Source organism: Trematomus bernacchii, unplaced genomic scaffold (assembly GCF_902827165.1).
Source record: "Trematomus bernacchii unplaced genomic scaffold, fTreBer1.1, whole genome shotgun sequence".
Taxonomy (NCBI): domain Eukaryota; kingdom Metazoa; phylum Chordata; class Actinopteri; order Perciformes; family Nototheniidae; genus Trematomus; species Trematomus bernacchii.
This window is the reverse complement of record NW_022987513.1, coordinates 4,856,571-4,882,877: the sequence shown is the minus strand read 5'-3', so window position 1 is coordinate 4,882,877 and position 26,307 is coordinate 4,856,571. Positions and strand designations below refer to the sequence as shown.

The 26,307-nt window shown below is 37.6% G+C and overlaps 2 protein-coding genes across 2 annotated transcripts; one reads left to right on the top strand and one right to left on the bottom strand.

Annotated features, from left to right (window-relative positions):
• Positions 1-3,561: 3,561 nt before the first annotated feature.
• tmlhe (trimethyllysine hydroxylase, epsilon) lies at positions 3,562-15,880 on the top strand. Its single transcript, XM_034152399.1, has 7 exons — positions 3,562-4,000; positions 4,619-4,795; positions 14,027-14,306; positions 14,426-14,545; positions 14,629-14,865; positions 15,100-15,238; positions 15,412-15,880. Exons 1-7 carry the CDS (start codon positions 3,844-3,846, stop codon positions 15,541-15,543), a joined length of 1,242 nt encoding a protein of 413 aa, XP_034008290.1. The 5' UTR covers positions 3,562-3,843; the 3' UTR covers positions 15,544-15,880.
• A 3,799-nt stretch (positions 15,881-19,679) lies between these two features.
• On the bottom strand, positions 19,680-25,574 carry LOC117499807 (V-set and immunoglobulin domain-containing protein 1-like). The gene is given in 8 exon segments (XM_034152441.1): positions 19,680-19,776; positions 19,865-20,009; positions 20,435-20,551; positions 20,625-20,694; positions 20,696-20,781; positions 24,011-24,218; positions 25,270-25,433; positions 25,532-25,574. Coding segments are annotated over 8 exon segments (930 nt in total).
• Between the last annotated feature and the right edge of the window lie 733 nt (positions 25,575-26,307).

Genomic DNA, 26,307 nt, shown 5'->3' with positions numbered 1-26,307 from the left:
TATTGAGCTGTTTAGAGCCATGTGGGACAAAACCTGATTATGCCCCTTCCTCTCGCTGTGAAGTCAACGGTGACTGTAAAAACTTCACTGCGCATGCTCAGAGTATTTTGTAATGAAATGTGTGTGGCAAAAAAATAATGACCAGAGGGGCACGGAGCTACCATCCCCACCATACGTCATCTCAAATCATTCAGAGCTGATTGGCTGTAAGTACGTGTGCCGCGAAAAGTGTGCTGTGTGAAGAGGAGACGAGAGAGCTGCAGTGGCGCGTCCTAAAACCAGGAAGTAAGCACAAAAAAGCAATGAGATTTCTCCAGAGGATTTTAGAAAATAGCTCGAAATAAGATCTGTGGGAAACGTACCTGTTAGATAAATGCACGTTTTGATCAGCCGGATAACATCCACATGTCTACCCTACTTTTATAATTTTTTTATCATAAATCTATGGATTAGATTTATGATAGACTTTTGAAACTACAAGAACATAAGGAGGACTTTTACAAAAAAGTAATAGAAATGTTTGTCCAGAAGGATAGGCAAATGGCCTTCATCTTCAAGTCAAGGTAAGACCGCCATTTTATTGAAAATGGGATCTTACTAAGAGAGAACAATTCAATATTTAAATGATAAAATTACATTTTTTGGGTATCCTTTTGTTGAACTGTCTGTTTAAAATTAATCGAAGCATCAGACAAAAAAAGCTTTTGAAAATAATATTATATTTTGGTTTAGGTCAAAATATAATATTTGTAAACCTGAAGAGTCAGTGCCAGTGCCTCAGCAGCCATGAACCTCACTGCACGTCACTGCAGAAGCTTATATATAGACATCTAAGTTTTTTGTGCCCCACCACTTTTGTACATATAAAAACGCCACTGAATGTTTGGCTTCTTATGAATAGGGTCAGCAAGTGTTGGTTTCACTCCTACCTCTCATTTATAGCCTTCAGGTCCTCATAGTAGAGAAGACCTTTCATGCTACCAGCTGAGCAGCACACGCTTCTTTGGTCACAGTCCCACCTGATTTACTCTAAAAAACTACTCTGTTTTATCAGTTTCATGTTGCAGCCTATATGTTTTTTGTCAAGTCAAATCCAGTTACTCGGGTTTAGTCCACTAATTCCCTCAGATGTTCTATGGCGTTATTTTTGTGCCTCTATCCTGAGCACGCAATGAAACATTTTGAGCATATCAAATGTTATTGAGCGGGCAATTTAACATTTTTGAGCACAGAAAAATATATTTTGCAAGCACAATTGACTCTAAGCCCTCTCACAAACTCCTGCTCCGTGCGCAAGCAGACCGCTGCACGCGCTCTCCCTCCCTTTCTCTCCCTTGCTCAACCTCTCCACCCTGTGTGCCAGTGGCGGACTGGCCATCGGGACGTTCGGGACGAATCCCGATGCGGTACCGAAGTGGGCCGGTCGGACAATTCACTAGCTCCCCCCCCCCCCCCCCCGTTTACAATCTACTAGCGGTACTGAAGTGGGCCGGTCGAGATTCCCGGGCTGATTTTTAGTCCCAGTCCGCCCCTGCTGTATGCGCTCGGTTTGCCTGCGTGCTCGCTCAAGTTGGCACAGTGTTACAAATGTGCCACAAAACCAACCAATCGGAGAACTCGAGAAGGTCAATTCTGATTGGCTGTTTTGTCTCCAATCATATCTTCTATATCTGAGATACGGAAAGAGAGGGATTTTAGGTTGCTATTCAATTTGGCCAGACTAATACATGTCTAATGTTAAATAAATTAAAACCATTCACAGTTAAGAATTAGATATTAATTATTAATGCCATAAATGATTGCATATTTACAATTTCTTATTTCTCCAGTATAGCTGTCAAACATAAGTTAAATCCATTTCTCACTTAATCTAAGAATGTACTTAACCCACTAAAAGGATTTCTTCTCAAATAATTGTGAAATTACGTTGTAATAACAATAACTCATCTCTCGTATTAATGTGGTCGGGTTTTCTTTACTTCTTTGCGAAACGTGTCAAATGCCCTACTTGGGTTGCCGTACATAGCTCATAATCTATCATACTGGATAAATAAGAAACTGTAAATGTATGCAATCATTTATGGCAATCAATGTTAAAATCCGGTGAAGTTGAGGGTAACTTTTGTTACTTTTTGCTCTTAAAAATGAGTTGTATATAGTTTTGTATAGTATTACCTTGTTTCAATATAGTATCGCAATATTTGATGATAAGACGTTTTTTTAAACCTGAAAAGCCTCCCTCTAGAGATCCTAGTTAACCTTAAGGAGAAACAAGTATTCCAATATCTAAGTCACAAAAAGTACAAATATTCATATTTAAGTTAAATATTTGATATATTAATTTGAAAAGAGACATCATTATTATTTACTTTACTATAAGATTAATAGTGTATTCTTTACATTTATGTCATCTGGTTGAAAACAAACTGAAGGGAGAATTCCTTCTATCTATAACTAATGAAGGCTTTTGTGGAATAACTGCCGAATAAGTGAACATCTCTTTGAATGAAAGAATCATATCTGTGGGACTGCTTTTCTCACTGTGGCATATTGCCAATAAGTGCATCAATAAAGTTATCATATGTCAAAATTAGGGCTGTCAGTCGATTAAACTATTTAATCGCGATTAATCGCATGATTGTCCATAGTTAATCGCGATTAATCGCACATTTTTTATCTGTTCTAAATGTACCTTAGAGGGATATTTTTCAAGTTTTTAATACTCTTATCAACATATGAGTGTACAACTATGCTTTATATGTTTGTTTATTATCATTTGAACAATGACAAATATTCTCATGAATATTAAACACAACAACCTCTGAACATTACAAATATTCGCCTCAATTCAACCTAGAACCTCTCTCATACAATACTGTGTGTGTGTGTGTGTGTGTGTGTGTGTGTGTGTGTGTGTGTGTGTGTGTGTGTGTGTGTGTGTGTGTGTGTGTGTGTGTGTGTGTGTGTGTGTGTGTGTGTGTGTGTGGTGTGTGTGTGTGGAGGATCGTTGGAGCTATGTGCAGCTCAAGGCATATATGCCTGTGTGTATGAGCTGTGTTGCGGCACTATCCGTGCTGAGTGTGCTGTCTGGCTACCTGCATAAAGTCAAGTGCTCGGCGCAGTTGTCGGCGAAATGTCGCTCCTCTGTTTTCATTGAAACAGCTCCTTATATCCGTTAGCTCAGCTAGCTAGCACCAGATGCTAACAACAACACGTAAGGTGTGCTTCGCTCGCGCCACACATACACACACCCTCCCGGTCCTCCCGATGGCCAGTCCGGGCCTGCCGGTGAGCGTGGAAGTGTGGTCTGCCACAAGCGGGCAGCAGGAGCGGGGCTGTCAGCATCAGCTTGTAGATGGTATTTTAAACTCGATGCGCTCTGAAACTACGGCGGCCGAGGACAAAAAATACACATGCGTTAATCGCGTTAAAATAATTAGTGGCGTTAATTTTTTTTTGCGTTAACGCGTTATTAACGCGTTAACGCGACAGCCCTAGTCAAAATACATCTCAAGTGCTCTGTACATCCGGGTACTCGCATCAACGGTACCACGCATGTGCCAAAAAAACTACTCGACCAATCTCAGCGGTGGAACACTACGGTCTCTTGTTTACAATGGTCAATCATATCCAAGTTAGACTTTACACCATTGTAAACACATTACCGCTTAAAGCATGCCGTGTTTAATAATTAATCTCGTCGTTTTGAGAAATGTTGTGAGATTATAGACGTGAAGAAGCGCTTAAGGAAGTGTTTACGGTGGCTTCTCGTGAAAGAAGCCCGGTTATCGTTTTAAGTCTGGGGGTTTGTACTTCTTTCTTCATAACACACGTGTGTTGACGATGTCTGTCATGTTACATAGGATATTGCGACCCGCGTTGAAACAGGCTCAGCTGCTGTCTGCAGTCAAAAACAAGCAGCCACTGTGGAGGCACGAGACGCTGGTCCGCGCGAGCTCTGCGTGCGATGCAACTATTCGGTCACTCGAAGACTGTCTCGGTGAGTTAGTGTAACACGATTAATACATACTGTGGGGCAAAACCCGAGGGAGGAAATGTACTCAGATCTTGTACTTCAGTAAACGTAGAAGTACCTGAGTGTAGGAATACTCTGCTACAAGTAAAAGTCCTGCATTTAAAATATTACTCAAGTAAAAGTAGAAAAGTATTGGCATCAACATACTTAAAGTACCAAAAGTTGAGTACTCATGCAGATTCAGAATAAAACGTATTATATGTTTATATTGTAATTATTGATGCATTAATGTGTTTATCAAAGCTGGTAAAGGTGTAGCTAGTTTTAATGACTTTGTATACTGCAGGGTAGAATGTGAATTACACTTCAGGTGTCTAAAGTGTTATTTAAGTGTTGATTATATTTCACATCATTAATTTAAATCTGCAAAGTAACTAAAGGTATTCAATTAATGTAGTGGAGTAAAAGTACAATCTGAATTGTAATGGAATAGAAGGACAAAGTAGCAAAAAATTGAAATACTCAAGTGAACCACAAGTACCTCAAAATGTTACTTAAGTACAGTCCTTGAGTAAATGTACTTAGTTAATTTACAACACTGGGCAAAACTCAACATTAAACTCATGCTTATGAAACCCCCAGAGGTCAACTATGGAGGGGCGCCGATGCGTTTCAACTACGTGTGGCTGAGGGATCACTGCCGCTCTGACGCTTCATACAACTCCAGCACTAACCAGAGGAACCTGGACACTGCGAGTATAGACCTCTCCATCCGCCCTGACAACACAACTGTGCAAGACGGCCATCTGGTCCTCACCTGTGAGTACAGTTCTACCAAACCAAACATCTCAAAATACAAGTCTGGTCAGGAAAAGCATGCCCAAAGTGTTTTAAATCATTTTCAAGTTATGTGGCAGTGTTTACGCCTCATCCAAAGTAAATGCACTGAAGCCCTTCGCAATATATCAATATTATATTGATTTTGTGATATGAGACTAGGTATGGTCTTACATTTTGATATAGTTAGATGCCAGTATGGGCGGTCTCTAATTGGTTTTAAAGGCTGCATTCAAGTAAAGTAATTTGTAATAATTTCTGCACCCTACAATATCGTTGTAATATTGATATTGAGGTTTTTGGACAAAAATATTGTGATATTTTAATTTCTCTATATTGCCCAGCTTTAAGGCATTGTAATGACACTGTAATTAAGTTATTACACTAGGGTAGATGCCAAACAAGCACAAGACCAAGACCCCCAGGGGCCCCAGTCAGATATACCTGGTCCACTGATGCATTGCACCTTTGTTACAAGAACAGGTAAAATACCATCTAAGGTAGTAATGCAGTATTGCATAATCTTGGGGTCTTGTGTCAAACGCTGTATATATTTGAGTTCACTTTGAGCTTATATAGTGCATGTTCTTGGTTATAAATTGTGTTTAATGAAGAGGCCCCAAACTAACCTGGCCTAACCTCGAACCTCACAAAACAATTAAACAAAATCACCAAGAAACTAAACTATAAAACATGGCATTTACAACATGTAACCTTAGGTCAGATTCAATGATTTACTTTAAGTTGACTAATAAAGTGCATCTTGAAAGTCTCAGTGTTCAGTCACACTCAACAAAGCGTTTGTCTACTGCCACCGTTAACTGTAGCTAATACACTGAAAATGAAAAGGTATTTTTATATTACTCGCTTCAAACAGTCCTAACTATCCATTTGGAAGAGAGGATATTGCTGTAAAGAGTCAAAAATAGAGCACACCATCATCACACATGATGTAAAGTTCTCTTCACATGAAAGAGTTTGACTTTTTCCTCTGTGATGGCATTCTTCTTATAGTGTAAAGATTAATTATGTTGTCAGTAAATCCTTAGGGTGTGGTCAGGTAATGAAAGGGGACAGATAAAAAGATATGAACGGTTAAATAAATCTTTATGTACTCTGATTTCTTTCCACTTATAAATCTCTATCAGTTAACGGTGATTTGCAACATCTTTTACTGGCTGGCACAGTGGACATTTGGCTTTGATAGACTCATTATATCACTGGCATTAAAATGGTCTTAAAATGAAAATATGAACAATCTTTCTGGGTCAATATATCGTCTAACAAAAGTGGTTATCCTGACAGGCCTATGGAAAGGGAGATAGCACCACTATAAGCTTTTAATAGCATAGCAGTGCAGTGAGAACCTGGCAGCTTATAGATGCCCATGCTCTCTGGCTGTGGGCGTCTGTCTGGCTTATGCCACTCGGGGTTGTCCTTAAGATGGACTGATGCCTCCCTGTGGGCTGCTGGGCCGTTACAGGGTTTTTTATTTATGCACAAGAGTGGCACTGAATCTTACATAAACTGACAAATGGGTAGCTGTCAGCCCCGAGACAGTGGATGATGCATACACTCCTGTGGGCACACTGGCATACACACAGTGTGGGGCTGCATATTCAAGGTCAGCTGAGTCTGGGTGAGCTCATCCTATCCATCAACATCTGCCCTCACAGACTTGATTTGCTAAATGCTCAATCTCAACGGTGCAAAGGCCCTCATGGATACTCAGGTTGCATGCAGATCGTATCTTTCTGCTGTATGTGTACATAAACCATAGATGGCAAGCTTTTTATGAGCTTTTCTGTAATCCTTTACGACCTAATGTACCACAGTACATAGGTTAATGTGAGACTACATGACAAAAGGAGAGGACAGAGATTTGAGCCAAGAGTTTATATTCAAGATGATAAAAAATACTTGAGTTACTTTAACGTCTGTATCATTTTCATCTTATTGTGTGCAACAAAAAGTTTACTTGCACACAAAGTGGCAAGTGGTATTTTTTAAACTTATCATTATGGAGTTTGTTAAGGAATAATTCTTCTAGATATCTAACCTTTTACTCTGACATGTGTTATCTCCTTTAAGGAAAGGCCTTGGTGCCATATGTGTTGTTGTCACCAGTGTGTGACCGGTCAACTTGACTGGCACGAAGGGTAATTGTTGTGGGAACACTGAAGCACTTCTTTATCGGTGTTTGTGGGCTCTAGGATGTGAAATCCTTGAGGCCATGAGCGTCGGACGCAGGTGATTCAGTGTTTAGTCTACTCCTTCAGAGATGTTGATTTCTCTCTGTGAACCTGTTAAAAGGTCTAGCATAGAGAGAGGTTCTTCAGAATTGACGTGGCAACTCTACCGTGTGGTCAGAACCTCTGACTCTTTGATTTGTGATGTGAATCCTCCGGCCGAATACTCTGAATAAACCCATCAGTGTTTGACATCAAAGCTCCAACTCTCACCGTGTCTCCTTCCTGAGTCGGTGACTCCATGCATTACTACACAGAAGTTTCCTCCACAGAGTTAAAGTTGATTGAACAATGTAATGGCTAAGAATGACTCAATCAACCTATAACGGCCAGTATCATAAAGAAATAAACCAGGAATGTAACTCAAATAAAACAGCCGCTGAGGCCCCAGTTAGCGGTTCTTACGCAGTGTCAATGATCCAAGTCCAGGCAAGAGTCCTTTCTGTGCATTCTATTCCTATAATAATATCCAAAGAACAAAGGTTTAACACTTTTTCCCTGTGCCTTTCCCGTGGCCTCCTACTACTTGCCCTGGTAAAAACCATATGCCATACTGGTGCTCTACTCCCACCACCCCCTGTCTCCAATATATACAATTACACTGAGTGCCCCAATCACCCAGTGCCAAAATACACCTTCAAAATAAAAGCATAAAACTACTTTAACTAACTTAAATAATAACAATTAATAATAATACATTTACTGTAAACAAAAACAACCAGAAAATAAATGTTTAACTTTTCAATAATATAAATCAAAATATAGCTCGAACACAGCCTTTAAAGTGGTTCCCTATAAACCAATTTCCCAGCGGACAAATAGCCTTATGACATTTCACTCTTGTTTTCACTGGAATGTAAACATCTGCATTCAATTCTTGGACAAATGACTCTGCAGTAGTCTCGGGTATTAACTGGCTCGTTCTTGAGAAACATATGTGTGGGCACACTCATTTAAGACACATTTCTAGTGTAACGCTATGCAAGGTCAATATATAATAAATAAAATCTAAAGAAATGTTGACAATAATCAAAATGTATTATTTTCTCTCTTTAAAGCCACAACTATAATTGTACCTTGCTGATCTTTGTAAAACCCACTACATTTAAACTCAACAGAAACAAAATAAAACTCTGGTTAAACCTATATTAAAAACCGTAACATTTTCACCCGACTCCACATTTGTTTGCTGTCCCCTTTGCTGTAAAGCGTCTTTGAGCACCTGAAAAAGCGCTTGCAAATTAAATGTATTATTATTATTAGTAATAATGCCTTTCTCTGACTTCAAATGTGATACACCAGTAAATAAAATATCAAGGTTGTCTATTACCACTTTAACCTTTCCTTAGTAATTGATTTCGATGAGCCAAACTCAGCTCATGCATACAGATGAAGCGTCTTATTTTGGACAGTTTAAAATGCGAGGGTCGTGATCGGTTCGTGCACGTTCCGTGATGGCCGGCCGGCCCCCAGTCAGACTTGATACCGCCCCCATGATAAATACATTTAATTATTGTGAAGCCAGCTGCAATTGATCATTGATCCACCAGGGGGTGCAGTGGGGTTCCACACTGGAGTCATGTGAAATCAACTTCTCTGTTGTTAATAATGTTGTTTAGTCGGAAAAAACGAACGAGCCGGCTCTCCCGATTTTTAATCCTAATTTAATCATCATCATTGATGTTTATGTTCGCCGAATTGACATGAAATCACTGACAAATATGAATATTCTGTATTCAACTTCATTGAAACGATCAGGATGGGTGTTATTTTTCCCCACAATGACCAAGTCGCTGCAAATGATCCCATGTATTATGTACATGTACATGGCCACATTCTCAACAAAGTTACGTAACGAAACATTCTGTATTCCTTGCTTACTTTTTATTTAATGCTTTATAACAGCTGGAATAGTTCGTTTAGAACAGGCACCTCACTCGCAATCTGCTCCTCCGCAACGCCTACCACCTACCTCCGGCTGAAATTATGAATGTACAGTAAGGCATAGTAATCATAGATAACACGGCAGGCTCCGTTACAGTTTGTTTTCATCTGATTTCAAATATTTCAAATGTCTGAAGTTAATAAATACATTCTCAGTGTTCAAGTCAATAATAGTCATATAAGAAAAGTACTGATCTAATAACAGAGATTTTATAAGGACTTTTCAATGTTCGACATCGCTCATGTGAAATACAGTAAACTGGATGTTGTGGTGCCGAGAGGCGGGGTATCAAAAGTACAAGCTAAACTTTTATTTAGCATCTGAACACACTTGTAAACAACGTGATGCCCGGGAAGCGAAGACCCGGCGGAAACAGCTGGTCTGGTTCACTAAAATGTCCGTGTACAGTATATCTGGTACTAATGTATAGCGGATCTTTGTTAAGATCCATATGTCAGTAGAGATGGGATGGCAGAAGGTGCTATATATATATATATATATATATATATATATATATATAATTCCAAAGCTGGTAAAGACCTTTCAAATTTAGCAATAATAGTCATATAAGAAAAGTACTGATTTGTTCTTGAATCAACTTTTTTATGGAAAATGTTTTATGTAATTTTATTTCATTTTAAATAAAATGAAAGACATTCACAGTTAATGTAATTAGATATACATTATTAATGCCATACATTTTTAAATGTAATTAGATATACATTATTAATGCCATACATTTTTGCATAAATATTTATTCAGTATGATAGCTGTCTAACAGAAGTTAAATCCATTTCTCACTTATTCTGACAATGTACTTAACCCCAAATAAAAGAACCCAATAAAAATAGTTGTTAAATAATAGTGAAGTCACGTTGTAATAACAATAACTCATCTCTCTCGGTTTTTTTTGTTTTCTTTGTGTGCTTTGCCAAAAGCCACTGTGTCAAGTGTCCTAGTTGGGTTACCGTAACGAACAGCAGCCGGCTCTCGATTTTTAATCCTAATTTAATCGTTTATGTTCGCCGAATTGACATGAAATCACTGACAAATATGAATATACTGTATTCAACTTCATTAAAATGTTATTAACGTGCCTAAACTCAGTAATTCACTAAAAATATTTATATTTTAATGGAGCCTTGTCAGGCAGATCAAGATCCGTGTAGCGGAGGGATCTTGATCCCTGGGTGTTATTTTTTTCCATAATGACCAAGTCGCTGCAAATTATCCCGCTTATTACATGGCCACATTCTCAACAAAGTAACGACATGACTCCCAATATTAATTAAAATGCTTTTATGGATTTAGAAAATATTTTTATTGATTTAAAACATAGTTCTATGTATTGATTTAAATTTACATGCATCCGCTAAGAAAAATAGTCCGTTGTTACCGTTTTTTAAACAGTCAGAATGAAACGGCAGCTCTCAGCTGTGTGTTCACACTCCTAACTCTGATCTTTCTTTTCCAACAGTTAAGTTAACTGTAGGTTACTCTGAGTGACAAGCTTACAGTTAGTGAAGTAACACTTTTTTTTTGTGAGTCACGACCTCGCTGTTTCATTCTAACATAACGCTCCAAATATGACTGTTTCCACTCGGACTTCAATACAGCAACACCATTGTTTGGTTTCCATGGTAGCGTGTCTCTTTAGTAGCGTGCACTCCTTTCCTGTAAATTACAGGTCCAGCCAGGCAAAACAGTAATATGAAATATGAACGTTAGTTTTTAACTGAAATGATCAAATAAAGTCAAAATGTCACAGTGTTTACAAACATTGACCATACCGTTCACCAGCCCCCACCCCACTCTTTGTTTAAAACGAATTGGCCATCGGAATGTGTGTGTCCCAACCCCCCCCTGTGATATCTCTTCACAGGGGGGAGAGAGTTAGACGCTCGTGAATTGTCAACGGGGGGGGGGGCCTCTCTGCACGGAGGAGCCGCGGAGAAGTGAATCACAGTGATCTGCTATTTTAAAGTAAATTCAACACATATCGACCCTAAATATAGCATATATTAAGAACGAGAAAGTGTTAACATCGTTTTTTGTAAACATATGACCAATGTGCGAGGGTGATGACATCAGAGCATCGTCCTATGGGCTTAGCCCCGGACAGGTACAACAGGTATTCACTCAGAGGGGTGTAGTTACCCATTTACATGTCAAAAAGCAACATACAGTAGGCGGGTGGGGGATGGTGAACGTTTACATTTCTCTACAGCAGTGGTTCCCAAACTTTTTGTGCCCAAGGCACACCAAAGGACAAGTAAAAATCTCAAGGCACACCTATTGTGCGAAATAGCCCTTATAACACGTGTTATCACTCATATCATGTAAAATATCTGTAAATGTGCATAATTATTTACTAATGCCAAATAAAATGTATAGATAGAACAATCAGTGGTTCAAGTTAGTATATTCCTCAGTGTAACATATCCACTAGTTGCAAAGCTTAAACATTTTTATATATTTTTTTATTTTAAGGGAAAGGATGTTTTCACTACTCAGTTTGTCAACTATGTTACGGACAAACTTGATGTCATTACAATCATTTGATTAAGTCCTGCACTTCAAGTAAAATCAAATTTGAAAGGCTCTTGAGTCTATTCTACCATATATCCAAAGATTTTTTAAAGTTTAAAAAATAATTGTATTAAAGTTTTGTTTTTTCATGTGATATGTTCAGCACTGTCATTAAGTTTAGGGATATTTTGTATTATAAAACTACCATACAGGTCATTTTGATAGTTTTAAGAGATGTCATGTAAAACTCCAACCTGTGTAGATATACATTATACTATAAAGGATATCAGAAGCACTATTTTAGATATTTTAAATTTGAAAAAATGAGGTGCAACATAGTTGACAATGAAAGTCAAACATTTGACGCAAATAACATAGTTGACTGGACACATTATTAACCATCAGCACTATGTTAATTTCAAGGCAGAAGTGCAAAATTCCATTGATAATGATGTGTAATGACGTCTACATGTCGTACAAATTGTCAACTAGGTTACCTGTCAACTAAGTTACTACAGTTATTACAGTACTGGGTAACTCAGTTGACAGGTAACCTAGTTGACAATTTCCCTATTTTGACCCATCATTTCAATGGTAGGCCTTGCCTGGATGACCACATGTCATTTTCTTGAACAGGTTAACATCACATTTGCACATATAATTGAATTAAAATCATTAAACAATTGTAAACCATAACAATGTACGTAACATTGTTGATTGTCAATGAGTATATTAATTGACCATGTGCTATTATACATAAAATATTGTAAAAATGTAGAGGACAATCACCACAGTGTGTTCAAAATGTCTGCCAAAGAGGAACATGGCATCATGTGATGCTGGTGACATGGTATTGGGACAAACAATTTTTGAGTTAAAGGGGGAAGTTCTGTTAGTAACATAGTTGACAGAACTTTTGCGGACATTCATATATTAAGATATTTAAATTATTTAAAGGGGGAAATCAATTAAAAATATGTTATTATTCTTTAGTATTTAGACTTTTGAAATAAATGAATCATTTTTTAAATTTACTTTAATGGTTTTTATTCATTATTTTGAATCCAAGACACCCTCAACTGAAAAACGGACATAGCAAAAACTGACAATTTAAGAACATCATGAATGCATAGGATGCACATAATGTTTGTGTGATATTATAACATGCTTTCCAATAATAGGCAAAATATGATATTTTTGAAGAAAATAGTTAGAATAATTATAATTATCATCAATGGACATCAATGGACATGGAATGTACCTTAAATTGTAGAATCACTCAGCAGTTACATACACCAAACCTTCCAGTTATATTCCTATCAATATTATGAAGGCTTTTACAGAAGGGTTTGGTCATATATAATTCATAGCCTGAATTATATAACATTTTATACCTAAAAACATGGTGAAAATTGATATTTTAGGGCTGTTGACAGTATTTTCTGATTTATGGAGTGATACAAAGAGATATCACTCACTCAATTTCACTTTCCACTATGTCCACCGTTGTTTTTCACAACCAATGGCAGAACTTTATTGAGGCCTGTAATTAGTCAACTACAGGTCTCTTGAGTCAGTCTTTTTCTTCCAAAAAGCTTGTGACAAGATGTTATTGCTCTTGGGGCATTAAAAACAAGATTTTAACTTTAGTTTTTTATATAATATCTGCATTTTCTATTGTGAAAAACTAAGTCTTAGTTATTTAATATATAGCGCCATCTCCTGGTTAAACCCTGAAATTGGAGAATAGTGGGAGGGCCTAACATTCCTGAATACTGGTCTTTGGCAGGCAACTGGCTGGCAGTCGGCAGGAAGCTGTATGCTGGGGTCCAAAATAAGAGGCTCCATCTGTAGCATTTAAAGCTAGGGTGGGAATGCTTAATGAAGCCAGCAAGAGTAGCTACATTTTTTTAAATGACCCAACCTAAGAACCCAGCGTTATTGCCTACTCTTTTCCAATGAAAGTAGTAAACAGCATTAGCTTCAAAAGTCTAGCAAAAAACGCGGCAAGTTAGCAACACTGAAAACCAGTAACAACAATTAATATACACTGAAAAAACTTACTGTATTATGTCAACACAATTCACATAGCTGTATTAGGTTAGTTGGAAGCAACACTATTAAGTTCAACCTTATTAAACTTAATATTATTGCTTTCAACTAACCTAATACAGTTATGTGAAATTTGTTGACATAATACATGTCATTAAAGTCAATGTTTCAGTCTTTTCAGTGTAAACAACCAACATGACTATTGTAAGTTTTAACAACTTTCAAGGTAGCCTCTTCTGGAAGACTCCAGTGAATGGGCAGGTAAACTACAGCATGAATTAGCTGGTAGGTAATAAGGCAGATTCTCCTGTGGCGGCCAGCTACTGGATCTACGTGATGTTAAGAGTTTTTCAACACAAATGTTTCTAAAACACACTACTCATCCTTGCCTAATGTTATTTTAAGTGTACCTAATGTTTTCCCATTTCTGTATCCCAGGGCCAGGAGGTCATGTCTCAAAGTACAGCCTTAGCTGGCTAGCTGAGAACAGCTACGAAGAAAATAAGCAAATCACCATCCAGCCACGCATCCTATGGAATTCAGACACCTACAAAAAGGCCAACATACCCTCTGCAAAATGGGAAAGCTTTATGAGTTGTGACGATGAAGTAAAGAACTTTCTTCGAAACTATCTTCTGTATGGGATCGCTTTTGTAGATGATGTCCCTGCTACAGTCGAAGCCACAGAAGCAGTCACCCAGAGAGTCAGTCTTATCAGGTATTAGGTACTTTATTTTTGCCTTTTCTTGTGAAAGTTATCTTAGAAATAACATTCTGAAGCATCTATGCTGCGCTAACAATTTGACTTTGTGTTTTTTTGTGTAACTGATACAAAAGGGAGACTACATATGGAAGAATGTGGTGTTTTACATCAGATTTTTCCAGAGGAGATAGTGCCTATAGCCAGCTGGGCCTGGACCGTCACACTGACACCTCCTACTTTCAGGAACCTTGTGGGTACGTACAGCAGAGATTAGCTCATATATCTTAAAAACAAAGCCCAAGAAAGTCTAATTTTTTACCGCTGATTGCTGATACAGAATCCAGGTTTTCCACTGCCTCAAGCATGAAGGAACTGGGGGAAGGACACTGCTTGTGGATGGGTTCTACGCCGCTGAAAAAGTTCGCCAGCAGTCTCCTGAAAACTTTGAGCTGCTTGCCAAAGTGCCTATCAGACACGAGTACATTGAAAAGTCTGAAAACCACCGTAACCACATGACAGGCATCGGCCCTGTACTCAACGTCTATCCTTGGAACGATGAAATGTACCTGATTCGGTATGTTGGTGCTAAAGTATAACCACATTTTACTCATGTTTGTGCAGAAGTGGATCAATTTCATTGTTTTAATGTAGAGGTAAAGCTTCATATGTCTCACTATTTAATTACTCATATTTTCCCTTGCCTTAATACTAGACAAACTTTAAAGAAACCTCTGTAGTCATTTTTATTGTTATTTTTCTACTGTGTTCTTTCAGGAAATATTAAATTGTTGTGTCCTTTCTCCAACAGATACAACAACTATGACCGATCAGTGATAAACATAGTGCCCCACGACCTTGTTCGACGATGGTACGTGGCACATCGAGAGCTGACAAATGAACTGAGGAGACCAGAGAATGAGCTGTGGGTGAAACTGACTCCGGGAAAAGTAAGAAAGCTGTTGGTTTGCAATTTGGTCATAAACAACCAAACTTGCTGTTTCTTGATATTTTCTTATGCCTTTTGTGCTTTCTCAAGTTTGATGATGTTGCCGTATTTCATGTAATTGCTTTTTATTAGCAATATAATCTAAGGATTCTTTGACTCTCTTTTCTTCGTTAGGTCATTTTCATTGACAACTGGCGGGTCATGCATGGGAGGGACTCTTTCACCGGCCTGAGGCAGCTGTGCGGATGCTACCTGACCAGAGATGATGTCCTGAGTTCTGCACGCGTCTTCGGTCTGCAGGCCTGATCCTGGACATCAAGACCTCTTCACCGCTGTGCCTTATTAGTTAGCCTATGCAAGTTGATCCAGGTCCTTTCTGAGAGAGAGAGATGGAGAAAAAAACTGGCTATTAATTGCCTGTTTTGACGGTTGGTACTCCAAGGTGAATGAATGTTTTATTGTTTAATAAAACGTAACTGATTTCTGATCAGTCTATCCTATATGAATTAAGGTATTAAAACTATAGGTTGAGGTAGTTTTTACATTTCCACTGAGAGCCTTCTGAATCAAATCACACTCTTGCTGCATGTTGTAGGCAGTACTCACCCTTGTTTGTTATTTTTGCAATAAATGTTTGATTGTTGTTGTGTTTTTGAATGTCTCCTGAATCACACTTGAAACTGTTAAAAGTTCTCAAACGGCTTAATATTGTTCAATCAATACATCATATGATCACATTAAATGGAGTATAGAAGAAAGTAATTAGCACAGTAATGTTACCCATCAGACTGTATCAATTCAGTCATAGGCGCCAATCTATGCTTCTGTCAGTGGGATCTCAAAACTGCTGAATGCCTGCAACGACCCCTAGCTTAATAAACTGATTTGGAAGAAGCAGTAAAACACAAACATTTAACAGCAAATTAAATCAACATCAACCATTGACATGCACACAATATCACCAACCATTGACAGGCACCAAATATTTACAGGGATTGGAGAGCAAAAGTTTAGCAACCAATACGCAACATGAAACCCAGAAAGTAACAATCAATGCCACCAAATAAAAGGCTCAAATGAACATACATCATTGGTTAACTGGACATTCTGACACCATCCTGACGGTGAGACACGCTGACAGAGCATGCTAGCGCCATCCATTAATGCAATACAAGCTATGTATAAGCTACCGCGGCCCGCCCATTGATAAGCCCATCAGTTGTTATAGGCTTTCCAACACATTACACATGCAAAGAAAGCATACAAGCACACAGTAATTACTGTCAATTTACCATCAACACAAAGCTGCTAAATATTAAAAAATGTAGTTGTTTTTCACTCACCAATGACTTTACTTCTTTACAATGAATGTAGGAGTTTGATATCAAATCAAGTCTATTTTGCCCCGACTGTACCTTTGCCCATCTCACTGGGTGATGGGCCTGGAATCAGCACCTATGATTAGATAAGTTACAACATATCAGCACCAAACAATAGCAATAGCTAAGGTGAATATCAGTTGTTTTATGTACTTTTGACTTGATGGCACAAGATGAGAAGTTAAGCATCACCAGAGCTATTACAAGTCATCCTCTGGACCATGAGAATATCATGGCAATCCTTCCAGGAGTTGTGGAGAAATTCTAGTCTGGAGCAAAATAACATAATGAGTAACAAGTTACAATTTTATGCCAGAAAGCTGCATCCAAATTTCAATTATAGGGTTATTGTATTTTACAGAAATTAGGAGTGTGCATACAGTGTTGCGAGTTGTCTTATTTGAACATGAGTTTTAGAACTACTGTCAAAACAAATTCATTAATATATGTCTTTCAATTAGCAAACTTAAAGTTATCTCCAAATTATGAGAACATTGACGGCCAGTATTTTAGTTAGTTTTTATTTATTATTTGAGACCTATATCATATGAAGTTTTCCAATTGTTCCACCTCTGTAAAACAAATCAAAAGTCTTGGAGCCAGACTGCTACTTGTTACAAGAGCCATAAGTGGGTAATGATGGTCGACTTCACACATCTTTCTTGGTAGGGTGATGATGTGTTGGGTTAGTGTGAAACTGTCACTGAATTCAGCTGAATAAAGCAGAGCAAGTTGGCTCCATAAAGAACTCAAGCAGCTCAGTTAAAGGGAACATATTGAAGGTCTCTGTGCTGCCTTTGTACTTGCCAAATGATTATAGCTCTTTGAACACTAGCTTCAAATTGACAGAGGGGTAGCCATGTTGATATGAATTCAAGGTATTTGGTTGAAAGAGCAGTATTAGCTTATATTAATGAGGAAATACTGTAAATAATGTTGTCATTGTGAGGAAGCACCAATTCCTTCACTAACTGTTTGCTAGGAAAGACAAACTTTTTCTCACATAGTTTTCTTCATGGATAACATTATTGTACCTAGCATTATTATATGAATACTCTATATATAAGTAGACATGTTGTCATGTAAGCAATTACCTGTCAGAGTTTGAGTCCTTTGTGGAAGCCATCTTGTGTAACAGGAAGCAGGCCTCAACAGCAGTAGTTTAGTTAAGAAAATGTTTCATATTTTTGGTTCACTTGTCAACTCTTACTAGAGTACTATCTCCTGATAGGCCAGTTTGAACTGAAAAGGTTCAATATCTGATATCTGGGTGCAGCAGTGTGAATAATGTTTTTTTCTTTGTATTTTGAAGGCTGTAAGTGAAAGCTCTGCCTATATTTCCAACACGCCACCCTGCCAGCAAGATTTTCCCATGTGTCTGTAGTACAAAATGCTTACAATTGATCTGCAGATGTAAACAGAGAGAGAGTGACTCATTGATTTCTCACATTTACTTTTCCAGCTGGATTAAAGTAATCCCCATTGCCCTCTTACCATTTTAAATAATGTAAAGGTATTACATTCTGGAGAATAATCCTACAATTTGACAGTGAACTTCTTGATATATGTATTGACAGTATATATCCATATCAGGCAAACTATCCTATCAGGCAAACTATAAATCACATGAAAATAAGGTTCTCTGTTAAGGACTATAGAGCATATGATGTTTTGATATCAGGTCACAAAGAGCTATAGAGGCTTCTCCCTGTGTGAGCAGCTAAACATATTTTAGACCCCTGTGAGAATGCAGTGCTAAAGGGCAGCCCCTGTAGCTACATGGATTACATCACATTTCAAAGTCATCTGACCCCTCACCATGGAGGGATTACTGAACAGGCCTACATTTAACACAAAGAAACATAAGAAAACTACAGAGACACAAAGTAAATGTAAATACACACAAAATAACTACGAATTGTTGCAAAACAACAGTAAAATACACTGATTAACTGCAGAGACATAACATCACCACAAGGTGACATACAACAACACAAAAGAGAGGATTAACATCTATAAATTCAGGTTCATGTCTGACCCTGTTGCTTAATGTATCATAATCCACCCATTTCCCTCAGAATAGGGTGGATTATGAAACACGAGACAAATCATGGACGTCCAAGGACTCTTAATCTGACTGAGCGCTAACATTATGAGGCTCAGTGTAAGTTTGCTGCCACCTAGATGAACCTTTTATTGATCATTATCATCATTGTCACACTTGATGAGCTAGATGACTCGTTGACTCAGAAAACACAATATTTTATTTAACCAGAATATCTGAACGTTAATACATAAACTTGTCATACATCATCACAGCTGCATTTGTCTGTATTACATTTATGCTTAACCAAATTAATTTGTCATATCCATTCACTGTAAAGACGAAAAATCCTATAATAAGACTTTTATCATTTGCAAGATTTGAATCTTGGACTATTATCCTATTTATTTTTAAAATACTCATACTGATAATTTGCATGATGCAAATTCTACCGTCAAGTTGATTTACTTTAATTTTCTATTTTACACAATAAATTCAAGTTTCAGGGAGGCTGTGGCTCAGTGGATAGTGTGATGGACTTCGAATCAGGGGATAGCAAGTTCGAGTCCCACTGCAGTCAGCATGTCGTTGTGTCCCTGGGCAAGACACTTCACCCCAAATTGCTCCTGTGGGGATTGTCCACAGTACTCAATGTATGTAATAAAAGCGTCTAACAAATGACATGTAATGTAATGTAAAAAAGTTCTATTTATAAAGTAGATTGTATATCCAATGCAGGGCTCATCAACATGGTTTCAAGGACAGTAGGTTAAATGGTCAACAAACATTGTGTCTATACATTCGAGCCAATTTAAAGTAAAAAAGATATTAAAAAAGCTGTAAAAGTGTTGGTTTGCAATTTAACTTTTTGATTAAGAAAACATAACAAAATGCAAATTCATACACGACAGTGAGCATGGACATATGATGAGTAAATGTGAGAATGACGTGTGCTGAGGGCTGGACATCCTGTTGTTCAGTGTGACGTATCTGCAGGAGCTTTTTCTCCAGCTCTTTTTTTAGGCCTTGGGCTCATCTCCCTCAGCATGGAGGTTGCTGGGTGTAGTTGCCATGGTAACGCTATCTGAGGCTTCTGGGGCCTGAGTAGAGCTCCTCCTCGTGGGCAGAGAGAGAGTTGATGTTACACACTTGAATTAGGAATGACATGATGAAATGCAACAACATCAAGAGGTTAGAATCTCACATCATCTCGTTGCCCTCTGAGACTTTGACCGCTTTGTATTTGTGTTTCTTCAATGTGTGAGCGATGAACCACACAACCAGGACGATAAGGACACACCCGAGCAACGCACCAATCACTGCGCCGGCAATCACTCCATCTCCCACATCTGTACAATGAAGGGGAATAAGGCCTTTTTTAATACTGGGGTTGATGTGCATATTGTACGGAAGCCCTGAGAGGCAAATTATTTAAAACATGTGGTAATCTCATCTAAAAGGTTTCCTCTCATTTCAATTACTTAACACATTTTGCCAATATGACTTTTCATTTTTCTTTTACGTGAAACAAACTGGTGGCGCTACAAACATTTTACTCAATACATTTTTTCTTTTGTTTCATGAGGATTGTTTGTTTTGTAACTCTCATGTTGGCCTTGGACTAAAAGCATTCCTTTTTTTTGGGTCAGTTAGAATTCTTCAATGCGAGAGTGCAAATAAGAGTGACCCAAAAAAAAGTAACGTTGTTAATTCTCTGGCAAAACTTTTGTTTTCTTTCAATTTGCAAAACAATTAAATAAATAAATAAACATACCATGATTTAACTCTAAGGTGCAAGTTGAAAATCCCGCTCCATTTGTAGCGTTGCACTGGTATTCCCCAAACTCAAACTGGGATATGTTTCTGATTTCCAGAATTCCAGTTTCGGTCGCTGAAGAGACAAGCGCACATGTTTATAACAAAGCAACAAGTATATTACAGGCAAACACACATGCAGTACTGACTTCTTCCCAGCACAGGCCTCCTTGTCCTGGCCTGGTCCAGTCTGATCCAGGTGTAGGTCGGGGGGGGGGCTGCCGCGCTCGCTGTGGCAGGTCAGAGTGACCAGGTGTCCCGACTCCACGTCCCCGTGGACGGAGCAATAAGGAGTCGAAGGAGTCTCTGACAGAGCACAGAGGACACATTAAATGACATTCAGAACTACTGGTGTAATCCTTAATCATTTTATTTTAAAAAGGTATCATATTTGAAGTCTTAAAAGCACCCAGTAACAATATAAGTTAAATAAATGGAAGTAGATTTCCACTATATAAAAAGTAGGTTGAAATATGATATAGTTAAGTAAAGTTCGTTACACTGAAAAAACTCAAACGTTGACTTTAATTAAATGTATTATGTCAACAAATTTCACACAACTGTATTAGGTTTGGTGAAAGCAATAATATTAAGTTGAATCTAGTATTTTTTTATTGAAACTTAATAGTATTGCTTTCATCTATCTAATACAGTTGTGTGAAATTTGTTGACATAATACATTTCATTAAAATCAATGTTTCAGTTTTTTCAGATCAGTTTAGAAAGAATATAGAAAGAGTTCATACTTTTCACTTCTGCTTTAAGGTTTTCATATGAAAATCAGGAAGGGAGGGGCATTAAAGTGAGGGGGCATCCTCCTCCAGGAACATTTGAGCATCAAACACTTCATTTCTTGCAATCTGTTGACTTTATATGCACCATTTAGGGTGTAAATGTCTTGATTTATTTAAAGGAAAGCACACATTTCTGGGTGCCAGGTGATAATTATAAATGTGATAATGTATGCCATTTTAAATGTTTGGGCTGGAATGTGTATCACCAGCAACATATTATAATTATGGCCTGTATATTGATTACAATCTGAGAAACGATGTTAAGCAATTTGATTGATCAAATATGATCAATATGCCTGTTAATTCTGACTGCTCATTTTAATTTCTGTTCATTTTGATAGTATCACAGCCATTCTTTCAGACAGCAAAGACATGTTGTGCACTTCCTGGTTGAGAGTACTATATGTATAAATATGTGTTTTGATTTAGTTAAAAATGACAAATCCTTTTTGTGGGTCTTTGAATCGACATCAGGCAGGAAGTGTGTTGGGTGTGGCCTTACAACTGTCACCTCTTGATACTGAATCCTAACTGTATATTTCCCAACACCTACCTAATAATCATAAAGGTGTTCTCTATATGGTGCTGAAAATCTTTAACAGGAAATAACTTCATTATTTAAATGTATTCTGTTTTCACAACAAGGGTAAAGCTTCCCCCCTTTTTTGTTATTCATGATCCACTCCCTCTCCTTAACATATTACCATAATTCTATGTAACAGTAAGAGATGATGAAAATCTTTCATCCCGTGATAATCAGCACGAGAACAGCCATACATATTCATACAGCATTAATCACATTCAGTATGCAGAAACTGTCCTGCTAACATTTTCATAAAGGTTATGAAATACAAGACGTGTGTTTAGCATGCAGCAGATGCTGATATATACTCTGTATGCAGTACAAGGATGCAGTCACAGTCCTCCTCTAATTTCACACTGACAATGAGGAGACTGCTGCAGTAACCATGGAAACTAGTGAGGATACTGAGGCCTGCGAGGTTGTCCCTGGTAACTCGCTGAATGAGAAGATTCAAACTGAATGTGATTCCCTAATCTCGCTTTTCAGGGTCGCTGTTTTAATAGATTTGTTATTGTAACAACACTGAACATAGATACAGTCATCTCTGCACTGACATATTTATTGTAACTGTTTGCTCATCTCCATAGTTGTGTTACATAAAACCTTCTTAACTTTATAACTGATAGTGTGTTACAATGTGACTGTAGGTGACTTCATGTGGTCATTGTTTACTTTATAATGCATTACAACTGTGATTATAACAAATATATAATTGATAAAATAATCAATGGAACAATAGAAAATAATACACTATGATCATTGCAAAACATTTTCAGTAAATGACCATCAAAAAACATAATGATACCTGAACCTTAAAAGTAATTTTGATAGTCAGTAATGGTTACGGTCCAAATAGATTAAAGGGGCCCTATTCTGCTAATTTCCAGGTTCATATTTGTATGTTGTGTCTCTACTGTGACCCGTCTCCATGCTTTAATGTTCAAAAAGCTCTTTATTTCTCTCATAATGCCTGTGCTGCAGCACCTCTTTTCAACCTCTGTCTGAAACCAGAGCCTAGCCTGCTCTGAGCTGGCCTGCTCTGTTGTGATTGGTCAATGTCAATGCATGTTGAAAAATATTTTCAAATGAAAGCAAAAGGCTAAGTCTCTGACACATTACTAATCTACTTTCACATGAATAATGTGAGAAAGACAAATAAGGATTAAGACATTCAAACATTCAACTTAAAACTAAAACAACAAAAAAACCTTTGTCCATGTTATTTTTCAAACCTCTAAGAGGCCGATAATGTGCTTTGGCTCTCCTTTTTCAGGCAGCCACACCCTTATGAGCAGAAAGAACAATGGCTGATCACCGGGACACGGTTTTCTTCTATTTATCTACCAGTAATAACGGTTTCAGACAGCAACAGCAGATCATCCTGTCAGACCGAACACATGTCCAGGTGTGAGTGCTGGTGTAAAAGCACCTTCAGAGAAACGAAGAACGACTTTTTGCTTTGCTCACTAACGTTCAGCCGATACTGCTGAGGGGTGTGGTGCGGTAATCCCCTTCACACTGTACACTCTCACAGTGTTATTGTACCTGATAAGAACTCTTATTCTGTATTCTCTATTATTAGTAATATGTACTTTCTTACTCATTTAATGGGTTTGACCTTTTTTTCTTCTACCCAGTAGGGTATGTTACTAAATGTATTTACTCAAGTATTCTACTAAAATACACATTTGAGGTACTTTTTCAATTTCCTGCTACTTTACACTTTTACTTCAAAAGAATTCTGAGGCAAATAATATTCTTTTTACTCAACTGTATTTTTTTGATCGCTTCAGTTACTTTGCAGTACCGGATTGTCAATACAAAACATTGATGTATTATTATAGGTCAAGCTGCATCAATAATCATAATACACGGTATATATGATACTTAAATCGGCCATTCTGCATTATAAGTACACGTTTTCTATACTGTAGTATACTTTAAGTTAAGTAAAAGATATACTACAAAAAATGAATACTGATTACTTCCTCCTTTGCTTCTTCTTCAGGTAAGAACCAGTGGTTGAATAAACCACTTTTCAAGTAACTTATTCATTTCCATTAAATGTCTAATGTTTAAAGCTCCACAACAGCAACCTTTTCTATTTACAAATTGGGTTACAAACCTTTTTTCACCCTCTTCAGTTCTTAAAACTTACCGAAAACAAGCACAATGATATCGGCCTCAGACTTTCCCTCCACATCAGGAAGGTTGTGAACCTGACAGCTGTACACGCCGGCGTCTGATGGTTGCATGTTCCTTATTATGATGGCGGCATTTTTGGTCGTGGCGGGAGAGGAGGGAGGCTGAACCCGGCCCTCATAAGATTTTGCAATGTCTACGGTTCCAGATAGATAGTAATACACCTGAAAACATACGGCAACACCTTAGACACAATACAGATTCAACTGTTTCTGTCAATCCTCATTGTAAAACTGGCTTGCCCAAGAGGTCCAGATGTTCTGAGTATAAGATACACTGTAGATACTCAATGATACCGAAATTCACACTGGATATGTGCTTTAATCAGAGAGAGAATGGTGTCTTCTGTATTGTGAAGGCAGTTTATTGGATTAGCATTGCCAACAAAAATATTTTTCACAAGGATAGTTTCAAATAGTAGTATAAAAAAGTAGAAATATGTATGTTTATGACGTAGTCCCCTTTAAATAATAAATAAAAAAAGTTCAAGTTGTCCATGGTCCTAAATAAATCCCTTTTAGTGTTATTAGGTCCAGTGGATGGTACCATTTTGCTCATAAAGTAACTTGAACACCTGTAGCAGATAATTAAACATGAGTGGTCCTGTTAAATCAGTTTAAAACTCAGAACAGAAATCATACTGGATTGGTGTTTTAAAAAACTGCCTTTATCTGATTTGGCAGTCAGTCTTTGTTGTCTCAGTGAGGTGTGTCTCATGACCGTTGGTGAAGAATACGCGGCATACTGGAGTAGAAAAAGGCGCTAACCTGTGTGGAAGATGTGTTTTATGTTAGGCTCTATAATGAGGTTAACAGTAAATTATGGCAAATTACATTTGAATATTTTCAAAATGTTCAGGTTTTCATTAGATACCACCCAACATGCATCCAGCTCAAAGGCATGTTGCATTTGAATAACCAGGTAAATCGACCACATGGCACTACTTGGTGAAGGGCAGGGATTCCAACATTGAAATACAAAATGACGGACGGCTTTAAAAATCACTCAAAGCATTGTGCAGTTATTAAACAAAACTGTAAGCCACTGGAGTGATACCAATTGTAAAGGGGTATTAGCAGGCTTATTAAATATATTATGAAATATTCTGATACTCACTTTGAACCCATAAAGTAAGTCACTATACCTGATTTCACAGTATCCTTCCATCCCAGTGAATAATAATAACATTTTGAGAAAAGCTCAGTGTGTATCTACCGGCTTTGGTATCACGGAGGACGTTGCAACAAAGTCCCACTGGATGTTGAGGTTTTTTGTATCCGGCGCAGAAGTCACAAACGTACATGGCAGCAGGACATCTTTTCCCCTTGTAACGTTGACATATTTGTGCGGAGTGCTGACCATGATCAGTTCAACGTATCCTGCAAAACAAGTCAAATCAAAATAAATACCCAGAAATTCAAACAGAAACATGAAAAAAATCCTCAGAACACTGAATTACAGGCAGAAAGGTTGTTACCTATGATGCTTAAAAGCACCAACAACGACATCGTGGAGCACATCTCGACTGAATGTTGGATTCTTTCACAGGTCTTCTCAAGAAATGAATTTTCCACTCTCTCCACCACTGACTCCTGCACCCAACAGGAAGAGAGGATCAGAAACGCTTACAGTATGAGAGGCAAGGTTACTGTATGCTGGGTAATGGACTGGCTGATACTGGGCCTGTTGATAACAATGTTTGCAAATCAATGTTTGCCAGACTGGGTGTGTTATTCTTTTTCAAACTTGATTTAGCCAGTTATACTTTTGGGTGTGGGGAGATGAAAACTAGAAAAAAACGTACCATACATATAAGAATAACTGAGATAATACAATGTCCATTTTGAATGACAGCAAATGAAGTTATAGCCTAATGTGTGACTTTAGAAGGCAGGTTCAGGTAATCAACTTGCATCATTTCTACAGGCTAAATATACTATAGGCCTATAGGTAAATGTAATTCAAAATCTTACTTAAGTAAAAGTACAAAAGTATTAGCATCAACATGTTTTACCAAAAATAAAAGTAATAGATGATTTGAATTACATGTACAATGTTCACCATTTGAATGTTGCTGCTGATAAAGGTAGAGCTGATATTAATGATTGACGATGCTGTTGGTTTATTTATATTGTGGCATAATATTCAGATTCTGCAAAGTAACAAGCTTCCCTGAAATATAATGGAATAGAAATATAAAGTAGCATAAAATGGAAATACTCCAGTAGAAGTACCTCAAAATTGTGATTAAGT

Bases quoted from the DNA above. Each gene is read 5' to 3' on its own strand.
- tmlhe (XM_034152399.1), top strand. From the start codon at position 3,844: ATGTCTGTCATGTTACATAGGATATTGCGACCCGCGTTGAAACAGGCT. The intron at 4,796-14,026 runs GTGAGTACAGTT...TCTGTATCCCAG, and splicing joins CGGCCATCTGGTCCTCACCT to GGCCAGGAGGTCATGTCTCA. The intron at 15,239-15,411 runs GTAAGAAAGCTG...TTTCTTCGTTAG, and splicing joins TGAAACTGACTCCGGGAAAA to GTCATTTTCATTGACAACTG.